Source organism: Taeniopygia guttata, chromosome 7 (assembly GCF_048771995.1).
Source record: "Taeniopygia guttata chromosome 7, bTaeGut7.mat, whole genome shotgun sequence".
Taxonomy (NCBI): Eukaryota; Metazoa; Chordata; class Aves; order Passeriformes; family Estrildidae; genus Taeniopygia; species Taeniopygia guttata.
The window spans coordinates 29343076-29359111 of NC_133032.1; the positions used below are offsets into that span (position 1 = coordinate 29343076).

Consider the following 16036-nt stretch of genomic DNA (forward strand, 5'->3'; position numbering starts at 1 on the left):
TGGGTAGCCACTCCTAATTACAATGGTAAGGCTAAGCACTATGAGACACCTAAGTCAATAAATGTGTTCAAACATGATAATTTGTTCTGAACCCTGAAATGTAACCAGCTGCAGAGTGGGTTCCTATTCATTCCTGTCACCAAAATTTTCTCTAGGGACCAGGACACTATCCTCCACCCTGCTCTATGGTACAGAGATCTCATAAAGCAAATGGGTGAGCAGATGCACTTGGGAGTCAGTTCTGCTGAGGTTTATTATCCTTTTCAAGAAGCAGGCATTTATGTCTTAAGGATGGGTACCAGGGCTGCTAAGCCTTAAGAAGGAATGAAGACACTGCAAATACATCTAAAATGGTTAGGTTAGATCTCTGTGAGGATGGAAAGATGTTTCAACTGCATTGTTAAATATGAAAATTGGATTCCTCCTCTAAAGGACAGAAGTAATAAAGCAGATGTTGCAGAAGCTTATTGTGCTATGGGGATTATAGTGAAGAGTTAATTTGTTTTTACATTCAAAAACATCAGTTCTGAATAAAGCAGGCTTGAGTTTTTCTGATATAACTTTGATTTTGGCTGGTGCACACTGATAACTTTTTAGGATCACCTTCTGAATTCACAAGCTGGTGTTTAGTCATAACTCAGATAAAGAAATAAACAATATTCACTAGGGACTAGACCCTTATGGAAGGTAGGAGTCTTAAATTAAATTGTGACAAATACGAAAATAATAAAATCTGTTTCCCATTGTTCTACAGCAATTAGACACAGCCTTGAAGAAAAGCGGGGAAGGCAGGAAGGGGAGAGCACTGAAGTGCTCAGCTTGGGGTACAGGGCTGAAGAGCATCTTGATCTGTAGTGGTTACAATCTGAGATGACAGGATATTTTCCCAAATCAGAAAGGAAAAAGGTGAAGCTACTGTAATGGAAATATGTTGCACAAACACATTTCTCTGTAATGTTTGTGCCTATCCTAGCTTAATGGCTCCTAACAGGAAAAATCAGACTATATCCACATTGCCAGGGCAATTGCAGCAGCAGATTTAATGCTAACTGGGCTGGGATGTATCTGGAAATACAATATATTTAACCCATTCTCCACTGCCTTTGTGCACCAACCCTCTAACTGTATGTCTAGGGACACAAAGTGTCTACCATGGTGGAGTAGCAAGCATGTACATCTCTCTAATAGACATTGAAACTCATTGCTTCCTTTGTCCTGTTTGGTTTGGTTGATTTTGTTTATGTTTGGGTTTTTGTTGTTTGGTGGGAGTTTGTTTGTTTGTCTGGTTTTGCCTGCATGGTTAGTTTTTCTTGTAATTCCTGAGCATCACTTCTTTTACTTGCCAACCCAACAAAGTTTGGTTTGGCCCCCACTGTGTGACTGCACTGTCTGTCATTCCTTGTAGTGCTGGCAGCATGTATTCATAAATTTGGGTTGGTTTGATCTTTGGCTCACCTCTGCCCTATATTATGGGAGTAACATTAGTGTGCAAGTAAACTCCTAACAGAGATACTCAGTGACAGTGCATCTCTGTGTTGGGCAGGAAAAAAACAATCTTTTTTCTTATTGCCCAAATAAATGTGGCTTATGTCCTTTGGAAAAACTGTTCTTGTAGATCAGATTGCCATGGGTGGGGGAAATATACTGTCAGCTGAAAAGGCACTTGATTTGGTTTCCTTGGCTGGGTTCCACGGGCTGTCAGAAAAACAGTGTATTCCTGGTTAGGTCTATAAACAAGGAGAGACAGAAAAGGAGGGAGGGCAGGATGCACAAAGCCAACCCTCTGCTGCCATGCTCCTTTTCACAGAAACAAGATGGGTAGTTCTGTTCTCTGATGTGAAAAGAAACCCTCACAAGCCCTCATGAAGAGAAAGCGTGTAGCTGAAAATCCAGTCACTCGTCTGCAATTTGTAGTCTTTATCATTCTCCTTCTCTCTTTCCTTCTTCAAAATGGGGGGACAGAGAGCCCCAGCCACAGCAGGACTGTGTTGTGCACAGGCAGCTCTGCACAACTCAGCTGTTCTTGGGTCCAACATTTCCCTGCAATAGGTGTCTGCAATTTTAGCTTGAAAGATCATCCCAGATTATACCAATTTGTGTTACGATTCAGTACTGGAAGCAAGTATCCACCAGGTCACCTAACTCATTTCACTTATGTGATAAACCAGGCTGAAAATCCCAGACTCCAGCAGGAAGACACGAAGTCCAGCTTTTTTTCTGCTTGCCTATTGTTTGTGTTCAGTGCATGGGAATAGTTTTTATCTCATGTATAGCCTCTGTGCCCTCACACAGTCCATGTTTACCTGTTATCTAAGGACTTTTTCAAGTGTTTTCATATCACACGTGAAGTGAGTTTGTTTCAGCACTGTAGACCATTTTGTATTGAATATAATTGCAGTCTTTATGCTACAGTCATGTCTCTTTCCTCACAGAACTAAGAGTTCCTTCATCAAAAATCGTAACAGTTTTTTCAAGCTAGTCTAGTAGACATTTTTTTTGCAAGAAACTGTTGGAATAGTAGGCTCTTTCTAGGGTTCCAACACTTCTCCAGCTAATTCCTACTTCACTCACATAGTGGTAACCACTGTAAAAGCTTCTAGAAATTCAGAAGAATAAGTTTTTATGTAATCCTACAAACAGAAGATTAAGGAAATTCACCAAGCAATTTCAGGTAGTCTGGGTCACAAATACAAAGACTAATTTAAGTGCAGTCTCATTGCTTTAATAAGGAATGATAATGATGTGATGCTTTTGGACTTACCTGTCATATGTGCTGCAGTCACTGAGTCAAGAACACACCTCTACTAACAGGAGGTAACTCTAAGGGCTCTGCTTATCCCTAGGCAGGTGTTTGTGTGGTGTTTGGGATGCTTGGTATGTAAAGCACGACAACATGCTATGGAAAAACTGGGATATATGTTCCAGGGATTAATGACTTCATTTGGAAGACCTATCTAAGGAAGAAAAGGACTCAAATATATCTTGGGTTTTTTTTGGCTTTGAGCTTGCTGAAGCTTTTCCTCTTTTTCCAAGGCACTGCAGCTGTGGTGAGATTGCTGAGGGCATGCCCAGGATTATTAGGCTATAGTCCGTCAATCAAAAGATAAACAGCTTCAGGGTCCCAAGATGTCTCTCTCCTTTGAAGTTTCTCACTGTCTCCCCTGCAGAAGTGGTAGAAACACACAGATATGATTCAGGGCAAAGTCTGGCATTAGTTTAAATGAAAGGCAAGAAGGAATAAGGCTTTCAGTTCAGGTAACCAGACTTTGTCTTGGTTTGAAAGACAGGTGTCTGCCAAGGGAAGCAGGAACTTCCCTTGGAATGGGAAATACGATCCCCTCCCTCCAAGTTACTATAAGTTAGAAGGTAAAAGAGGCTTTCAGGCAAAGGCGCTGCGGGCCCGCACTGTCCCTCACCAGCAGTGGCGGTCCCAGCTCAATGGCAGCTCTCACAAGCAAATGCTCAGCTGGGGTAGGAGAAAACAGGGCAGGGCTGGGCTCTGGCAGCAGCAGTGAATTCCCTCCCCAAGCAGCAGCCCCACTGTCCTCCTCCCAAACCCAGAGAGCCAGGAGCCGTGCCAGGCCCTTCCCCCCAGCCCAATTCGCCTGGCATCTCTGCCCCTCCAAGAGAAAACTCTCATTTAAGAGAGGAAACTTCTCTTGTCTCTCGTACATATAGGTTGTATGGTTTCTTAGCAAGAGATGGGACAAAATTCCATTAGAGAAAGAAACAAAAGGAAAAATCCTAAACCCCAACAGCCTCAAAGCAGAGCAGGAAACCCTCCATGTTCTGTTCTGCCAAACCTTGTAAGGACAATCGGTAAATTCTGCCCAAGTGAAGAATGAGCTGCTCAGAAGACAAAGCTTTTCAAGCCTCTCCACAGCTATCCTCCATGTCTGGTCTGACCATGTCCCTAGGTTTGTCTTCTTCCTCCACCCCTGCATGGTCAGATGATTAGCCTTCATTTTCTTGGGGGTACTGACAAATTCCAGGGAGGTCCAAGGATGTATCTAGAGAAAAGAATGTTGTTTTCCTTTAGGTTAATGCATGCCAAAGACAAAATGGATTGCAATACTGAATCTTGAACACTGTATATACCAGCTATAGCTGCAAGTTGCCTAAATAGGACCTGTCGCTCAGTGGATTCCAGTCTGGCTTAAAAAAAGCAGCTGCCTGAGTTAAAAGAACTCTGTCTTAACTGTTAGTGACTACTGTAGTCATAAGTCTCTCAATTAAAGTGTTTTGTGACTGCTATATGTCCAGTGTTTGGAGGAATACAGTGTTTTGATAAAAATGAGGGGAGGTTGGTATTTTTCTATTAAGTAGGCTGAATGGTCAGTTGAATGGCAGTATGAGATGGCACATAGCCGAGTATGTTTTATTGCTAAAGTTTCTTCTACTGCAGGTTTTCAGATATTTTGTGCCAGTATATTAAAAACCAAAAAGCTCTGTCTGTCTGTCTATCTAATTTTTGTTTACTTGTCTCTTTTGTTTGTTAGTCACAAAAAGACTTGAGGCTGCAAGTGTTGAGTGTGGGGCCTTGCTCACATAACTCATGCATCCATTATGTGAACGGATCCTTTGTCACTTTGCGTTTGTTTTTTGTTTGTTGACTTAAATTGAAATTAAAACAAGATGACAAAATTTTGATGAGGCCATGGAGTCTTATTTGGGAAGAAAAAAATGAGGCTTTTACAACATTATCCTTGAATAAAGGAAAAGCAAACAAGAAGGCTTTTGAGCTAGGAAGGTGATGTTCCTGCCTTCACTGATGTGGCAAAGGATGCAGAGAAGTGAGTGCTGCTCAGTGGGATGCATCAATCAATGACTGAAAACTGAAATCTGCAGTTATTTATATTTGGATGCTACCTGTGCGTGGCCAAGTCCTGAATACCATGACTCCACCTCCCACCCTTTCCTAAGCCCCGGAAGCCACAACCCAATAGACATGTCCCCTCCCATCCTTCAAAGATAGTGCTGCTCTTTGAAGTGACTGTGCCATTAGTGGTTGGTCAATCTCTTGTTTATTTATTTACTTCGGTCCCAATTGCCAGGACACCTACTAGTTATGCAGCGTGCTTCTGTACTTGGCCTAATGCTGTCAACCTCTCACAGGGTGGCAAGTGTGCAGAGCGAGCCAGGACAGCAGAACCTCCTCCTGCAGCAGCCCCTGGGGCGGAAGAGAGGCCTGCGGCAGGTGAGGACACAGGCAGTAACAAACCTTCTCTCCTGCTGTGGGATTTGGTTTGGCTTTTCTTGTGTGGGGCTGTTTGGACATGATGTGTGGATGTGATGTGTCCCTTCTACCTAATTTTTGCTATACTAGGGCAGTGCCTTGACTTAGCAGGAGCCATAGCACAAATCGTAGGTGTGAAGCCAGGCAAATCCCTAAGAGAAGAGCTGCCCTTTGTTTTCAGTTCCTCAGTTTTGTCCTCTATAGTAAAATGCAGTGAACCCCAGCGCAGGGAAGAAATGCTGATGTCTGGCTCCAGATCAGAAGGCTGAAGGATAGCTTCATTAAAACTATACTATATTACATGAATGTACTATTTAAACAGATACTGTACTATTCTACATATTACTCACCTAACTCAAACCCATGACTCTCTGCTGAGAGTCCGAGCCACAGCTGGATCCAATTGGTCACTGAACCCAAACACCCTTCACCAGAATCCAACCCAGCAATCACTGCAGGTAAGCAATATCCATACCACATTCCTCAGGTAAACAATCTCCACACCACATTCCACATGGGGAAAGCACAGGAGCAGAGATAAAGATTGTTTTATCTTCTTCTCTCTGTGCTTCTCCAAGAAATCCTGAGAGACAGAATTATGTCTCTCTATCCAGAGAATGTGAATGTCACAGTCCTCTGCAGGCTTTTTTCTTATTACTATTATTAAATGGTGGTCACACAACCTGCCCTGCATTACATTCAGTGTTGAAACTGAAAAAGCACAAAGCCCAGTAGTTCATGTGAAGGAAATGTGTGAGCCATGGAAACTTTAAAACACATATCTGCTAAAAGTAGAGTGAGGGGACATCAGAGGTACAGACAGCGATGATGTGCTCTTGTTTCAGAGCAGAAGCTGTGCAATATGTGACCATACATCAGCCTAACTCTGTTCCAATGTTTAGCTTCGACGACCGCTGCTGTCCCGTCAGAAGACTCAAACCGAACCTCGGAGCCGTCACGGAGCTCGTCTTTCAACCACGAGACGGAGCATCCAGCCAAAGCCAAAACCCTGTGGTAGGGCACTGCTGCATTTCCAGAGCCAGACTCACACTGGAAAGTAGAAAATGCTGTGTTTTAGCTTAAAGGAGTAGTAGGTTGTTACTAGCTTACATTAAAGTGAAGTCCCAGCAGCTTTATACTTTTTCCTAGTGCATGGATATCCTATCAGAAATCCACCCCCTCAAACCACTCTGATGGTTTCTCCAGAGGTTTTCAAGGTCAAACAGGACATGGACAATGAATGATCTTGTTTCCAAGAGCTGTGGAGAATTTATAGGATGGGTTTCCTCTAGTCAGGATACCTCATCCAAAACCTCCAGATGAGCAAGTTTGGAAGATGCTATTGAGAGGAGCAGAAAGAAGGACTGGTCCCATCATAAGCTTAGCAGTACAGAGCTCTAAGGGCTGTATATGGAAATGAATGTAGGACAGTTTCAGTCTGTGCTGTATGTTTCCAGGAGTCAGCACTGCCAAGCTGAGCAGGTGGCTGTATTCTGTACCATCTGAAGTGAGCAGTGAGCTTTGGAGGAAACATCTCCAATAGCAAAGGTTACTTGTGAACTTGCTGGATTTCAGCAGGAGTGTGATGGGGCAACACCACTGCTGGAGATGTTTGAAACACAAAAGTTAACAAAAATTATTAAAAGGAGGAATGGGAATATGAGTTTTACTCTTAAGTTTTTAGTCTAGCAGTCTTACACTGAGTAAAGACTGTTCTGTTATTCCTGGCTAGTGGACTCAGTCTGCAGGAATGAGGGGTTATCTGTTGCACTTTTTTTTTAGATTTTCAGCAAAACCTTGGGCAATTCTCTTATCTTTTTGCATATCAGTTTTTCTTTTTTATTTGAGGGCATCACATGGGAATTGAACTCAGTGTATTCTTCTGGAATGGAAAGATGTTATGGGTGGTATTTTTCTCACCAAGCCATGACAAGGACAGGTGTGCTGGTCAGACTTCAAGAGATCCCAGAGTCTTGCTGTGGCTGTATTGGAAACCCAGGGTAAAAGACTTCTAGATTAGATGCAGATTAGACAGCTTCTATAAAGATGGAAGGACTCACAAATCCTGTCTTAGTTGTAAAACCCGCAGGGATTCTCTCTCTTCTTTCCTTGTGTATTTCTTCCCGAACTGTAACCCTGAATTTTCTGGGCTTTGCACCTGCAGCGGAGCAGAAGCGGTCTGTGACGTTCACTGAGGCCCAGCCTGAGGCACCCCCAGCGGGTGCCGTGGACCCGCCGCAGCAGCCGGGCTGCAGCCACAGCAGCCCCCAGGCCAGCGGCCAGCAGGAGCCCCTCAGCAAACCTGGGCTGACTTCCTCTCCTGCCGTCGTTGTGGCTGATCTTCACAGCCAGGTAATGTCACTGCTGGGCTTGTAGCCTGTGTCCCTCCACTGCTCCGTCCCAGGCACGGGGAGGCGCCGGGTGCATTACAGCGCTGTGGTGAAAGCCGGCAGGACGGTAAAGACAGCAAACTCTCCAGTGTGGCTGTTCTTCAGGCTGTTTGCTGTCAAGCCCCCTGCTTCTATAAAGCCATTCCTTTCCAGGTCAATGCAACAATTCTTAATTTGAAAATATATTTTCTGTATCTTCCCTTTCCGTCTTCCCATCATACAGTGTCCTTCTGGACCCAATCACCAAGGCAAGCTGTCCTCAACAGGTCTTCACAGCTTGCTCCCTGAGAGATGCCCCCTTAGGAAGGAATCCATCAAAGCCTCAGGACTGTTTAAGCACCACATTGCAAAAGAAATTGCTTGTCCAATATATTTCTGTGTTGGCCCCCACTGAGGATGGTGCAGGGACAATCCCATTCATCCCTTCAGCACATCAGTGACACTGAGATAACTTTTATACACCCAGATATCCAGTGTCTTTTGAGGTTATGTCTTTTGCACAAATGAATGATCTCTGTCTTTGGAATCACAGAATGAATCACAGAATGGTTTGAACTCATTCCACCCCCTTCCACTAGCCCAGGGTGCTCCAAGCCCATCCAGCCTGGCCTTGAAGACTTCCAGGGATGAGGCAGTCACAGCTTCTCTGGGAAACCTTTTCCAGTGCCACACTATACTCAGTATAAAGGATTTTTTCCTAATATCTAATGTAAACCTACTCTCCATTTGAAGCCATATGCTAAAAAAGATTAAATGAGGGAGTGTTAATGACTCAAATCAGATAACCTTTCTGATCTTTGATGTAAATTTGATTCACCAGCAAAAGTATATTGTTAGGTATAATTTTAAGGGATTTATAATCTGCAAGTGTCTGTTTTTTTATGGTAAAATGTATATCTGAATGAGAAAATACTTTATAGACCTTCCTTTCCTTTTTCCCCCCCTCTCCCTCCTGCTTTCTCTGAGCCTGACCACCAGCTGTCCTCAACTGCAGAGCGAGGCACTCTCTGCTGAGGAGGAGAAGGAGAAAGAGGAGGGCTTGGGGCCAGCAACAGCACAGAGCACCCCTCCCACGCAGCTCTCTGACACCGAGGACTACGCTGGCCTGGAGACCACCAGCTTGCTGCAGCATGGGGACACTGTCCTGCACATCAGCGAGGACAACGGCATGGAGAATCCTCTGCTGGCCACTCACTTCAGCTTCACGCACGTGGAGCTTGGGGAGACGGATGTTGATCTAGATGAATCTCATGTTTAACTCGTGGGGAAGTACAGTAGTGGGAGGAGGAAAGAGGTGTTTACCTTTCCTTAGAGTTCCCTGCTAAATAGTAACTAATTAAAGCAAAAGCACTTTATTATCCAAAAGCAGGAAATAGCTATCAGCCAGTTGCTATAGACTGGCCCATTTCTATTTGTGAGATCTCTTTTCAGTTCAGGGCAGGACCACAGGACCCAAGGATTGGTACAGAATTCTCAGGACAGGGGTGTGTAGGCAGACGTGGTCCACAGAGCCCTGATCTGAGAGCCATGTACTGTGACCAGCAGCCTCACTGGGTAATGGGCTGTTGGACTGTGTGAGACAGAGAAGCCTCTTCTGAGGCTGTGCCTGAGATTTATTTTTGTAGCGTTTTTGAGAGGAGGGCTACACAGCAGCTGAATCCACTTTGAAAACAGTGAAAACACTGACAGAAAGTACCAATCTAAAGCTTGATTTACTCAAGCCTGGGACCATTGTTTCTAACGTGCAGAACAACAAATAAGCGCCATAAAGCAATTAGACTTTTTTTTTTTTTTTTTTTTTTTTGGCACTGCAGACTTTAGTTGAGTTTACTTTTGTCTGTTAGTTCCATTCCACTCTGTAAAATATTGCCCTCGTGCTACAAAAATATTTTCTCTGTAAAACTAAATACAGTATATAGCATAAGCAGGAATGCATGTGCTGTCCACAGACATAGATGGGCAGGGGCTGAGTGGTCTGCAGGTGGTATAAATAACCCACACTGTCCTGCTTTAATGTACTGAGCTATTCATCTCCAGAGTTTAAAAAAATATTCCAAGAAACTGCATCTGGAATGCGTGGACCTTCTGGTCCCAAGCAACTGCTCCCCTGATGCTGTTGGATGTACGTAGAGGGATTTAAAGTAAATATTTATATATGGTATTTTCATGTCACTATATATATATATATAAATATATATGTACATTGTAAACAAAAGATGGATATTGCAGGGCAGAAACTTGATGAAAGAATCTATTTTTGGCATGCTGAGATTGTATTTTAAAAGGTTCCATTTTATGTATGTAACTTTCATGGCTGCAAGTGTTAGATAAATGTATGTAACATTTATAGAAGGTGGAGATCCCTGGGGGGATCAGCTGAAGTCACAGCTGAGTTAAAGGGTTTTTCTGCAGCATCATGGAATTACACTGAAATGTGAATTTAGCCATTAGCTGCTGACAGGCAAACTGCAAAATAGCTGTGAAACAAACCATGAAATCATCAGCAATGCCCAAAGATACCCTTGGGAATCATACACTGCCTTTTTTGGCTCATGTTAGACTAACTGGAGTTTATAATCATGCCATTATTGTGCAGAGGAAAATGTTTTGGATCATCCTGAGAGTATCTAAAATGTGCTCATTACCACTTTGGCTTCTGAGGGCTTGCAGTTTTGACACACACATCATAAACCAGCCTTACTAAGGAGGGAAATGGTATCCTTGTAGCCATCTCCAAAGAAAGGACTTGCAGCTCTCCTCAGGGGCTCTGCAGTAGCTGTTGCAGTGCTACCCTATGGAGGCTGCCTTGCTGCTCAGTGCAGCCCACGGGTTTTCCTGGGGCTAGGAGCATTAACCACACACCTGGCAGCAGGTTTCAGCCTCTGAAGCCCATGGAGCCTTAGGCTGCGCTGCCTGGCATTTGCCAAATGCTCGCATTTGACAGGAGCTGTGCACACCAGTCTGGGCAGGGAACTCACTCACATTAAACCTCTGAAGAGAGAAAAAGCCATTTTTGTCCCAGGTGCTGAGCGTGCTCTGCTACCACTCCATTGGTGAGAGAAGGAGAATCTCAGCATGTCTTGGGAACAGCAGGGCTGGAAAACAAACTATTTTTATAGTGCACCACCTCTATCCCCCACATATCTGGGGCTGTATGATGTACAGGTGGTGCTGTAATGCAGCTCCAAAGGGTTCTTGGTCTTGTAAGAGGTGACAGTGTCCCAGCAGATGTCCTGGATAACAAACTGTTTCCTCTGCTGATCAAAACATGCTGTACTGCTTTTATCTCCTTAGTGCACTGGAGCCTGTGCCAGCTACCTGTAGGATGCTGCTTTAGATTAGCTCCTAGCTCAGAGGTCACTCCAAGAATTGCTGAATTCCAGATGTTAAGTTTTATTATTAACACTGACGCACAAATGAGGAAAAAATCCACAGCTTCGCTTTCAAGTCCCAAGGTAGGTTTGGTCACTGGCAGTCTGGGGGGAGGAAAGCTTCAGGCAGGAGCTGAGGAAACGGCTGGGACACAACACATACAGAATTCATGGTGCACTTTACAGAGTGACCTTTTCTGCAGAAAATGAGGAAGCATCTTCCTTAATGAAAAGTAGAGGCCTTCCCACAGTACTTTCCTCTAGAGATGACAAAATAACTGTGATTTACTTAATTTAATTCCGTGTATATAACGTTCAAGTTTCAAGTTTCCAGTGTCACAGGTGAATCCACAGTAGTAAGCCATAGCAAGGACTAAAATGCCTCTTTTTAATGTCTACCCTACTAGAAATCAATGCAACTTATAAATGATGTAATCTGCAGGTGGCTGGGCAGCTGGCTTTGCTTTTGTGGGATGAGTGCTCAGAGGTGGCACAGCCAGGCCATCCGTCAGCCTGACTGCTGCCTTTTACTGTCCTATCAGTTGCAATTAATGCCGTCCTGATGAGCGGCATACGAAGTACTTTAGGTGGTTCGTGCTTTCCTCCGGTATCTCTGTACCAGAAGCGGTGTTATTTCTGCTCTGAAGACACACGCTGCTGCTTTCCATAGTGTTAGACCTCGCCTTAAGCGCATGTCGTGTTCAGCAATGTGCGGCTGTGCCTGTCTTGTCCGCGTGTCAGTCGGTCCCGTTGCCTCAGCATTTTATGCAAACGTTGTCCCGAGGATTAAATACAAAGGAACGACGGCAAAGGACAGAGTTCTGTGTTTGAGCGTGTTGCGTAACGCGGTCGGTGCCCGGCGCTCTGAGGGGTTTCATACGCGGTTCTGTTCCGGGATACCGACATGTTCATGTTTACCCTCCTGCTGCCAGCCCCGCGCGGGGGGCCGGACCTGTGCTTTGGGGGGGACAAAATACACTTGGTCGGGAACCTAAGAGCACCCACACGAGGGTTATGACTACTATTATTGTTATAATTTCCGCCCGTTTGGGGTCGAGGGCGCGGCTTGTGCGGCAGGGCGGAGCAGCGGCCCAAGATGGCGCGGGCGCCGCCCCGGCGCTCCCCGCCCGCCGTCCCGCCCCCGTCCCGGCAGCAGCCGCGGCCGCAGCCATGGCGTCGGGGTGTCGCATCGGGCCCTCCATCCTCAACAGCGACCTGGCGGCGCTGGGCGCCGAGTGCAGCCGCATGCTGGACTGCGGGGCCGACTACCTGCACCTGGATGTAATGGACGGGTAACGCCGGGGCCGGGCGGGAGCGGCAGGGGCGCGGGGGGCGGGCGGAGCGGCCCGCTCCTCCCGGCCGGCACGGGGTAACCTGCGGGCGGGCGCGTCTCTCTCTTCGGCCCCAAGACACTTCGTCCCGAACATCACCTTCGGCCACCCCGTCGTGGAGAGCCTGCGGAAGCGGCTGGGCCAGGAGCCCTTCTTCGGTAAGGGCCGGGGGCTGCGGGGCGCTGCCCCTCGGCGCGGGACGCGCCCCACCGCCCGCTCGCTCTCCTCTTGCAGACATGCACATGATGGTGGCCGCGCCCGAGCAGTGGGTGAAGCCCATGGCAGTCGCCGGCGCAAACCAGTACACCTTCCATCTAGAAGCGGCCGACAACCCCGGGGCGCTGATAAAGGACATTCGGGAGAATGGGATGAAGGTGAGGGGAGTACACATTGTGCTCTGCTTAACTAACAGCTGCCTCGCTGGCAGGTTCTCTGTGGTGACCAGGGGTAGGACCTGAGGGAACCTGCAGCTGTGTCAGGGGAGGTTTGGTCTGAGTGTCAGGAAAAGGTTCTTCCCCACAGGGTGGTTGGGCACTGGACAGGCTGCCCAGGGAATGGTCACAGCCCCAAGGCTGCCAGAGCTCCAGGAGTGTGTGAACAAGTCTCTGAGTCACGGGGTGAGATTGGTGAGGTGTCAGTGTAGGGCCAGGAGCGGGCTTTGATGAGCGTTGTAGGTCCCTTCCAACTCAAGATTTGATTCCATTATTTTATGGAAAACTCATTGTTGCCACTTCAGGTGCTGTTGGATCCGCACATGTAGCCCTAACACACACTGTGCATGAAGTCAGTCTTCAATTTTCATGAATCTGGAATTTTTTAATAAAGAAGCCTGTTCTTCCTGCCATTACACAGTTGTGTAAATACATTCCTAGGTATCTGTAATGAGCTCAGGCCAGTCTTGCCCTAAGGTGCCCTTGGATTTGGCTTCTGTCTCTGCAGGTTGGCTTGGCCATCAAGCCTGGCACTACAGTTGAACACTTGGCACCCTGGGCCAATCAGATAGACATGGCTTTGGTGATGACAGTAGAACCTGGGTTCGGAGGACAGAAATTTATGGAAGACATGATGCCAAAGGTAAACTATGTTTCTCTTTCATTATTTATTGAGCTAAAAGCTAATTAACAGTAGGGAGTAGTGAAGTAGATAAACCTTTTCTAGGTGTATGAGAAGCTGTAGGGTGGTAGCTCAGTGCTCAGCTTTTTTTGTGGTTCCTCAGGTTCAGTGGCTCAGGACACAGTTTCCCTCCTTGGATATAGAAGTGGATGGAGGAGTGGGGCCTGACACCATCCATAAGTGTGCAGAGGTAAGAGGCTGCAGCACAGCATTTTCAGTCACTGTGCTGAGAGACTTATCAACTCCCAAAAAATAAATCTGAGGAGAAATTTTTAGTTTTCAGAGGGAACTGTAAAACACATCTAATATCAAAATCTTTTTGAGGTCTAATTTTGTGCCTATTTTTTAGTAGTAGCTATTGAAGCCTCCCCTAAGCCAAAGAAGATTGTTTCTTTTATGCTGATGTAAATAGGAGCAATGTGATGGAGAAATTACATATTTGGGGTAGAGCTGTGTATTCTGAACTTGATCTTGGGTTGCAGTTAGGGGTATGTCACCTGTGTCCCAGCTGTTGGCACAGCAGCCCAGAATTCCCCGGGTGTTTTGCAGGCAGTGGCTGTGTGGCACGGACTGAGCAGGGGTTTGCTGTCTCCCAGGCAGGTGCCAACATGATTGTGTCTGGCAGCGCTATCATGAAGAGCGCAGACCCCAGGTCTGTGATCAACCTCCTGAGGAACGTGTGTTCAGAAGCAGCCCAGAAGCGCAGTCTGGATCGATGAGACTTGCCCAAGCCATGTTCCACAAGGCTCTGGGCGTGCAGGAGAACCCTTTTCTCGTGCATAAGCGGGGGCTGGATGAACACCAACTACAGAAACTTCTTGCTGCTGAACAGAGGAATCATTCCTTCACTGCAACGAAGCAAGCAGCAGTGGAAACATTCTGGCTGTCTTTCAGGGTTGGAAATGCAATGGTTTGAACCTGTCTCTTGATTTTGTGGAGGCTAATTTTGTGGCACAACCTCTAATGCTGACTGGGTTGAACTACAGTCAGTTTGTTGCTTGCTAGAAGAGTGTAGCATCACCACAAGAATCTCTCTTGTGGAAGACTCTTAATCAAACTGCCTTCTGCTGTCTGTATTTTGTCATTTGATCTGTGCATTCCTACAAAACTTTGTCCAATACTGCATTAAACACCCCTTCCTTGGTGTGTTAAGTTCTTGAAGCTGACTGTCACAAATAAGTGGGTTTAGGGGTAAGTTTAGGGAAAAGGCAACTTAAGAGGGCTAAAAAAAATCCCAGTGATGGTAGAAATGTTCCTGTAATTGCCTCTATTGCATTGGAAGTACTTAGTCTATAGAAATCCAGCATCAGATAAGTCAGTGCAGCATCTTTACCAGATCATGAAATAAGGAATATTTTCTCACTTACCTTTCAAATAGCCAGTTAAGACAGCTGTGTCTGAAATTCCTGGAAGTGATGGAATTCCTCAGAAGAATGCTGCTTTAATACTCTTCAGATAAGTAATATGCTTTTTCTTGCTCCACAATCTCCTCGGTTCGTACATGTGTCTGAGTAAATGATTAAGATGGTGACATACAGAAAGGGTACCTGCTGAAGAGCTATGTAGATTGAAATGCCTGCAGATGGGTCTGTAAAACAGCTTGTGGAACCAGTCATCAGTCCTTCAATTTCCTGTGTCCACAGGCCTGGCCTGTTTGGGCACATGAAAGGTGAGTTACAGTGGACTAGAGGAAGACTGAACAGGCCATTTTCAGGCAGACTTTTCTCCCATGGCTCTAATTAGCATTGCTGGCTCTTAAATATTTCATGGTGTTCTGTGTGGCATTTTTCCTTTAAGTTGCAGTTACAGAAGGGTTGCAGTCTGCTGCCTTGGGAGGCCAGGCCAGGAGGCTCAGCAGCTGCAATTTGCACAGGGCCAGAGTTGGGTCTGTTCTGTTTGCAGCAGCTGCTGAGGCAGTGCCAGGGCTGGTGCTGCCCCTCGGAGCCCAGGCCCTGTGAGGTGCCCCCAGCGAGGGGCAGTGCCCTTGGTGAGCAGCAGGAGCTAGGGCTAGTTCAGACACTGCAGGAGTATCTCAGAGTGCTGAACTGGCTTGTTTTTCTGCATGGTTAATTGTGATTTAGGTGAACAAATTTCTTCCTGTTTCCACTCGCAGCCGCATTTGGGAACTAGCACAAGAAAAATGGAGTTGTCTGAACCTATTGTACTGAGGTATTTCAGAAGAGGTTTGCCAAAAGCAAGCTTGGCCATGAAGGCTGTAGTCCCAAGGGTGTTGGATGTGTGTTAGAGTAGCTTATCCATGCTTCTGGAAAGAACCAGTGTAGAGTTTAGTGTATGCATGACAGTCATGGCTGTGGTAGCTAAAATGCAGACTGGACAGCCACCAGCTGAAATGAAAATGCTAGTTCAGGTTGTGGAGTCTGGCTTTTCATGCTGTTGAAAGCAGTAGGACAACAGCTGTAGTATACTAACCTCCTGCAGTTGAGTGTAAGCTGGGTTGAAAGGGTAATCAAACTATTTCTGTTTTCCTAATTAATTTGGGGGTGACATCCAAGTTGTGCTAGTTAATTGATGGTACTAGGCTTTGTGGAAGTTATGTTCTCTGTTCATAGGTTGTAACCATTTTGCAATTGTTTT

The 16036-nt window shown here is 45.9% G+C and overlaps 2 protein-coding genes across 16 annotated transcripts in view; both read left to right on the top strand.

Moving 5' to 3' along the window:
• Window positions 1–11808, top strand: part of UNC80 (unc-80 homolog, NALCN channel complex subunit) — a 122470-nt gene extending 110662 nt beyond the window's left edge. For all 13 annotated transcript variants that reach the window (XM_030277990.4, XM_030277995.4, XM_030277991.4 and 10 more), the window contains 4 exons: window positions 5116–5197; window positions 6139–6250; window positions 7401–7588; window positions 8621–11808. In XM_030277990.4, coding sequence (XP_030133850.3) covers window positions 5116–5197; window positions 6139–6250; window positions 7401–7588; window positions 8621–8884 — 646 coding nt within the window. In that variant the 3' untranslated portion in view covers window positions 8885–11808. The remainder of the gene's footprint in view (window positions 1–5115; window positions 5198–6138; window positions 6251–7400; window positions 7589–8620) is intronic.
• A 307-nt stretch (window positions 11809–12115) lies between these two features.
• RPE (ribulose-5-phosphate-3-epimerase) lies at window positions 12116–14593 on the top strand. 3 transcript variants are annotated; one of them, XM_012575066.5, is made up of 6 exons: window positions 12116–12278; window positions 12407–12486; window positions 12563–12702; window positions 13268–13402; window positions 13545–13631; window positions 14038–14593. In XM_012575066.5, exons 3-6 carry the CDS (start codon window positions 12565–12567, stop codon window positions 14158–14160), a joined length of 483 nt encoding a protein of 160 aa, XP_012430520.3. In that variant the 5' UTR covers window positions 12116–12278; window positions 12407–12486; window positions 12563–12564; the 3' UTR covers window positions 14161–14593. The 3 variants fall into 3 exon arrangements, with proteins under 3 accessions (XP_012430520.3, XP_002196985.3, XP_030133866.3); XM_002196949.6 differs by having other exon boundaries at window positions 12136–12289; XM_030278006.4 differs by lacking the exon at window positions 12407–12486 and having other exon boundaries at window positions 12147–12278.
• The last annotated feature ends 1443 nt before the right edge of the window (window positions 14594–16036 follow it).

Bases quoted from the DNA above. Each gene is read 5' to 3' on its own strand.
- RPE (XM_002196949.6), top strand. From the start codon at position 12,168: ATGGCGTCGGGGTGTCGCATCGGGCCCTCCATCCTCAACAGCGACCTG. The intron at 12,290-12,406 runs GTAACGCCGGGG...TTCGGCCCCAAG, and splicing joins CACCTGGATGTAATGGACGG to ACACTTCGTCCCGAACATCA. The intron at 12,703-13,267 runs GTGAGGGGAGTA...CTGTCTCTGCAG, and splicing joins TTCGGGAGAATGGGATGAAG to GTTGGCTTGGCCATCAAGCC.